At 39.9% G+C, this 6,559-nt stretch overlaps 1 protein-coding gene across 3 annotated transcripts; it reads right to left on the bottom strand.

Annotated features, from left to right (window-relative positions):
* Positions 1-642: 642 nt before the first annotated feature.
* On the bottom strand, positions 643-6,552 carry LOC144475915 (uncharacterized). Of its 3 annotated transcripts, XM_078192354.1 has the most exons (5): positions 5,437-6,552; positions 5,231-5,356; positions 5,005-5,154; positions 1,146-4,930; positions 643-853 (listed from the first exon to the last, which is right to left on the bottom strand). In XM_078192354.1, the coding sequence occupies exons 4-5, from the start codon at positions 4,897-4,899 to the stop codon at positions 828-830; spliced, it is 3,780 nt and encodes a 1,259-aa protein (XP_078048480.1). In that variant the 5' UTR covers positions 4,900-4,930; positions 5,005-5,154; positions 5,231-5,356; positions 5,437-6,552; the 3' UTR covers positions 643-827. The 3 variants fall into 3 exon arrangements, with proteins under 3 accessions (XP_078048480.1, XP_078048462.1, XP_078048470.1); XM_078192336.1 differs by having other exon boundaries at positions 643-4,930; XM_078192344.1 differs by lacking the exon at positions 5,437-6,552 and having other exon boundaries at positions 643-4,930; positions 5,005-5,166; positions 5,231-5,242.
* Positions 6,553-6,559: the final 7 nt, after the last annotated feature.

Here is a 6,559-nt window from a genome sequence, read left to right as displayed (position 1 = left end):
CATCGTACTCCGCAATCGATAACTACTCGACGTTTAGCAAACCTATCCTATCTAACCCGTTATTGTAGTACCACGCACGATCAATGTTTGGTTCGAATGCGCTGCACGTCAATCAGAGATTGTCTCGTTAAATTGATTCTACAGACTTGATAAAAACAGGCAAGGTATTTTAACCATTATATTCTAATAAAAGAAACCTAACGTTTTAAACCTTCATATTTATAATTTTTGTAAAGAACGATTCCACGAGTTACCATCCTTCCGTTTTCTGAAGAGAACGACCTTATCGACCATGCTTATTACTATCAATATCAACAACAAGTTGTGAATACAATATGATAATATTTTCATGACCTACGATAAGTTCAACCATAACTAATTAGTCAATTAATCACGACTATCAAAACATTTACGCTATTTTCTAATTGCTGTCGATAATGCAATCGATAACTTGAATGTAAATATTTACGTTTCATTTCACTTATTTAGAAATATCAACTATTAAAAACGAGAGAAATCAATATTTCATGTTTTCCAGAAAATTAAAACTGAATTAAAACAAAACTGATTCTGTTAGATAACAATAATAGCTAAAGGTAGGCAAGTGTTTCAGAAAAGAAGAAGAAGAAGAAGAAGTACGAGTACCTAGTCAACATTTAAACTTTATTAAAACCAACAATATTAACAAGAACAACAAGAACACACCATTCCGCCTGAAAACAGTCCATAGAAACTCGACTTTAAACAAATTCAATTGTTCCGCCGCATGTCGGTTGATAACGCCATGTATATCGGTTAGTTTATGCACTCGTCTAGAGCGGTTCGCATCATGAATGATCAAGTGCCGGGAGACCTACGACATTAGTAACATGATTCAAAATAATAATAGCCTCAAAATAGTTACGCCTCTTTGTATCAAACCTTCTATTCACATAATGCGTTAAGACACTGCAGTTAATGAGCCGGTCATGATGCTGCAGCTATGAATGCTAAAAGCAGTGCGAGGAAACAAGCCAGCAAAACCATGAAATATGTGATTATGGTAACACTTATGAGGTTAGTGACATACGAAATACACATTCCAATCGAACGAACGATCTTGTTGTTGTGGGATCCACAAATATTCTCGCATTCTGTGATCTCACCTTCGTCATCTGGGTCATGTTCGTCGGTCGGCAACTTAACATCGGTAGGTAATGCAGTTTCCTCTTGACCACATTCTAGTTCCCCGTCTTCATTTTCTACCACACCAGTTTTTTCGGAAGTTGTCAACGGTTTTTCCTCCGTGACTGCAATTTGAGCCATGTTACTTGCATCGCTTGCACCTTTTTTCCACAACGCTTCCAACTCATTGATTTCTTTTTCATGCTCGCATAAACTCGCCGCTGCTAACTGTAGATCATGAACGGCTTTGGACAGATCCAATTCCGGATCGATATTCGAGTTATTTTTCGTCTCGTCTGACTCAACCTCCTCGTGGTCCCAATCTGTGCTTACCGATGTATTTTTTTTAGGAACTATGTTTAAGACGTCAGTGGACTTTGACGAAGAAGACAGGTCGTCGTTCACGTCTTCTGGACTGTAGGTGATGGAGCTACGTGTGCTGGTATTGGGCGCCGTACTATCGGTTTCTATTTCAGAACACCGCGACGTCAGCGAATTCTTTTGGCTTAAACGACTATCACGTAAGCGATCCGCAAAGCTGCTGAACGCCTCCGCAATTAGTTTTACATTTTCGTCCGCGACACGCAGATAGAAGTCGAAACCATTGTCTTCAGTTTTATCGGCATCTTCATTCTTAGAATCACAGATAGATTCCGTCAGTCTTGCTATGTTTTCCCCGATTTTCTTCTCATCTTTCTCACTGTTCTCCAAGTATTGGCCACCCAAAGTTTGAATATGTAAAACCGTGGTGTCATCAGCCTTACGGCTATCATTTAGTTCATCAATTGTCGGTTGTCCAACATCGATATCAAGCGTTTCTGCACTCGGTTGCACATCCGCATTCTCTTCTCCTTCTATTAAATTAACTAGATCTTGGCACAAATTGCTATAAGCGGTGAAGTCTGATTCGGTATCTTGATTGGACGAATCGTTCGATTTCGCCTGTAAGCGATCCTGCCAGAAATCAGTACTTAAAGCCTGCGACAATATGCCATTCGGTGCCACAGTGTTTTGTGTTCCGGTATCATTCTCGCTGTTCTTGTCAAAATTCTGTATCCTTGTTGATGGTGATACGTAAACACGCAGTTTTCTTCGATTTATATTCGAGACTGGATGGTTACCGTTTATGTCCATCCTCTTAGCCTTCAACGACGTCTCAGTTCGCCATCGAGTATCGTAATCCGAAAGTTCACCGTCGCTAACCACGCGTCTGAAACAATCTGATTTCGAAGGTAACGATTTAACGTCAATCACATTGTCACTCATCCCGATTTTAAGTTCCTGAAGACTAGGTTCCCTTCGAAGGTGTATCCGATCATGATTGATCAGACCATATAGGTTAGCTGACAGAGATCTGACCGCTCGTTTCTTCTTGTTACCAAGTGTGGTTTCCTGATCTTTCAAGACGCCGGTCTTACCTTCGGCTGCATTCTTTGCTGTATTGGCATCCTTCCGTAAGGTTCTATAGGCCAAGTCGTCTGTAACAATGTCAGGCTCGCACTGCGGTATGTACAATGAACGTGGTTGATCCGGCTTTGTTGGCGTGGTGTGCAGATAGTCGCTCTCTGTGGTAGCAGTTACTGGCCTCAGAGGTATTCCAAACGGTGGTTGTGGATCGACTATCTTCAACGTGTTGTTCGCGTGATGAATGCTGCGATAAACGACATCGTCGCGTGTCACGTCCGGTTCGTCTTTGCGAGCTTGGTAATTTGTAGTATACGGATAACCATCAGCTATGTCTTTGGGTGACAACACAGGCGAGGCCATCAAATAGCTGATATTAGAGAGCGCTGATTGTCCGATTACTTCCGACAAAGACGCGGGTCTTTCTTTCGGATGCATCCTCCTGTAAGCCATATCGTCTTTAGATCTGTCTGGTGAGTCCACCAAATCCAACGCGACACAACTATCAGTTTCACCGCGACGTAGAGTGAACTCTTCCATGCTACGTCGTTCCGCCCGATCAAGAAGATCTTCGTCTCCAAGGCATAAACTGTTATATATTGCTTCTAGTTCAGACAATGCTTCTTCCAAATTCTTCGAACTTCTTCGTCTGTCCAAAACATCTTGTTCAGTTGATGTTGCTTGTTCATCGTCTTTTTTCTCTGCTTTTGTACTCAGCGAAAATGAATTGTTTGAATGATCTTGAAGCGTTTGTTCAGAAGGGGACTTTACATCTGAAGTTTTTAAAGCCCTATTGTTGGCAGACGTTGAATTGTTGATTATGTTTTTTCGAGAAGTTGCAGTTAATTTTTGTTCACGTTTTGGACCATTGTGATCATTGAATCTTGAGTTTAGCTGCTCGTTTCGATTGTTTCTTCGTTGACACTTCATCGCTTCCGTCTCTTGATACTTTGATTCGTTTACGTGCCTGCCGGTTGAATTGTGTCTATTGTTTGTACATTCCGACGAGTTACACGATTGCGTCGGTATCACAGATAGTGACAATGGACGACGAGGGCATTGTTTGATTGAACCACACCAACTTATCTCATTATTTGAGTCATATGATTTTGTACCTCTTAAATTATCCCTCGCAGCTTCGTGCACATTGTTCACTGTTTGATGTGGAGATTCATAATATCTTGATACTCTGTATTTTCCACTGGACGGGAAGGAATTATATCCATAGCTAAACACTTTACAACGAGGATCCCGTGGTGGAGGTTCTGGTGGAGAAGAACTACGATGTGCGGCCTTATTATGCTTTACATAATCGTAAGGTTTTGCATAGTCAGAGTTTAATGCTGGAGAAGGTGAAAAATAATTTTGCTCTTCATGGTTCATGCTACGCTTATCTTTGTTCAAAACATTTTGTTTTGCATATGTATTATTTTGATTTAAATCTGTAATGTATCGATTTGAAGGATATCTCGCAAGTTCAGTAGAGGATTTTGTTTGATAGCTACACGAAGCTGCCTGCCTTACATTTTCCACAGATCTTTGTACTGGAAATGTGTAACTATTAGGTTGTGTAATAGAACGAGATTGCACTTGAGGATACAATAGGTTACTTTCATTAATAGTCAAAGATTTATGTGCATCCATACAGTCTACACTATTGCGTTTATTACTTGCATTGTTTAATTGCTCTGAAAATCTATGGCTCTCGTCTTTCGATAAACGTTTTATGTAACGTTCCGTACGTGCAGCACGAGTTTTTCTACTACAGGAACTACTTTTCTGTGTATTCTGAGTACTAGATTCATTCTGAAATCTATTTAATGAATTACAGGACACTCTGGAATCTTCATCTGAACTACTATCTGCACAAATGCGATCTCTTTCTGCTTCTACTCTTGCCTTTAGTACACTTTTACGTAACTTCTTATTTAGTCTATCCAATGATCCATCACTACTACGAAAGTGGCCAGAATCCCTCTGCAGGCTTGCTGTGTCTACTGAGTTGTCAATAGTACCATTGCTTGAACTATGTTTACTTAAATGGTGATCAGTAGTTTTTTTAACTGGATGAATTGTAACATTATGAGACTTTTGATTGAACACCGAAAGAGGTCTCGATTGTCTTGTGCAGTATACCATTTCTTCATCATTTGAGGAACTGTCATAATCACGTATTGAAGATATCAACTTAAAGATCCCTCCGATTGACCATTTTTTCTCCTTCTTTTTATCCGACGAAGTTACTGCATCACAAACTGGCAATCGCCTTGTTGGTGGCAAGAGACCATCCATCCTTAAAATATCTTTGCCAGTAACAGTTCTTTTTTCCATTATAAATAATTTCCCTATTTAAACAGAATGCCTGTAAAAAAGTAAAATTATTGAATGTCAAACAATAAATTTAGGGAAACATCTAATAATCATTAATATACTTACAAATTTACACATATAAATGCAAAAAATACATAAATGTGTCAGGATACGTTGCAAAATTCCTTTGTAATAGAAATCACCAAATAGATTACATCTTATAATAACAAGTTTAATTTTTGACTCCGTTTACGGATATGTTTACATTACGACCACCTTGAAACAGTACTTCCATTATAAACAATTAAACAGTATTACGTGCATGCATATTAATAGAATATTGTCTGCTAACCTCTATGCAAACGTTCGGCCAAACGAATCAGATGTGTATTTGGCGAAGGGCGAATTCTTTGTCTGTTTGCCAAAATTTTAAATGTGACTCACAAGTACCAGCCACGATCATTCACATCGTGTGCGCCTGAGGGAAAAATACGTTTCTATAACTGAGGTCAGTATACATTGAGTGCAGTGTCGATAACGTTGATAAGATTTCCACACCTCTTTCCAGCCTTTCGCAATGTATGTCTGTCCTGCTCGTTATCTTGACAGATGATACGTAAGGGCGTATATAAACTTCACACTTTTACGGATCACTGTCCGAGTACCGCTATTTTCGGTCGCCCGTCAGACCGAAAATAAATATATTTAGAAACTGTGATTGGCTTTCTATCGTGATCCGGAGACGGTCTACGTTTTGCGACCAATATTTACCTTGCGACTATTTAACGCTGCCATTACATGGACATCAGTAAACGCGTGTCACGCGTCGAACGCAAGGATACTGTTGGACTACACGTAACTGACTCGAATCAACTCGAATCAGACATGAGGAGAGAAGGGATTCATCGTTCAAACCCCACCCATTACCAGATTCCCCCTAACTCTCGCGCAGAATCACACACTAAATACTTCACGTATCTTGCACACCCACACATCGTAGATTGTATATACATTTCAGACGTGTCAGAGGGAACTTGTTAGCGGGTTAGGTTGCTTAGCAAACGTTTTGCCTTTGGAACCAGTGTGGTGCATCGCCTAAACAAGTCTGTGGTAGCTTCGCTAAGAAGCCGCCATTTTTTAGATCGAAGTCGAGGAATACGAATTCAGATATTCAAATGTTGTTCTATTTAGCTGCACGCTATATTATTTTATGGGGAAGGTTCGTGATAGGTTCGGAAATTCTCCACCAGGAGGGGCGGGGAGAAGTTCTCAATGTTCTCTAGCAACTACTACAATCATTTTGTACACACTTTATGTATTAAATTACGTTCGGTACTAAATTCGACGCGAATACAATTAACAAGAACACTGGTGCAGTCACCGGACGAGTCATCGACGTATTATATAACATTTTTCAAGGCAACTTAAAAAAAGACAGGATCATCGTATTTAACATGATTGTTAGCACCACCCGACTATACCACATTCTCTTATTTAGAAAGTTAGATCGTGCTCTTTCAGTACCCACATCCCAGAATCTCACCGACAGTTTTAATCCATGGCCCGCAATTATTATTTATTGTGCATTGCCCGAAGTGTTAAAGGCCCGGCAAAAAGATTGTGTTATTCTTTCGAAATTAGGTATTCGGGCTTCATCATTCCAGTTTGGGGACCATATACG

Source organism: Augochlora pura, chromosome 2 (assembly GCF_028453695.1).
Source record: "Augochlora pura isolate Apur16 chromosome 2, APUR_v2.2.1, whole genome shotgun sequence".
NCBI lineage: Eukaryota > Metazoa > Arthropoda > Insecta > Hymenoptera > Halictidae > Augochlora > Augochlora pura.
Note: the sequence above shows the minus strand (reverse complement) of the source record. Positions and strands in the feature narration are given on the sequence as shown.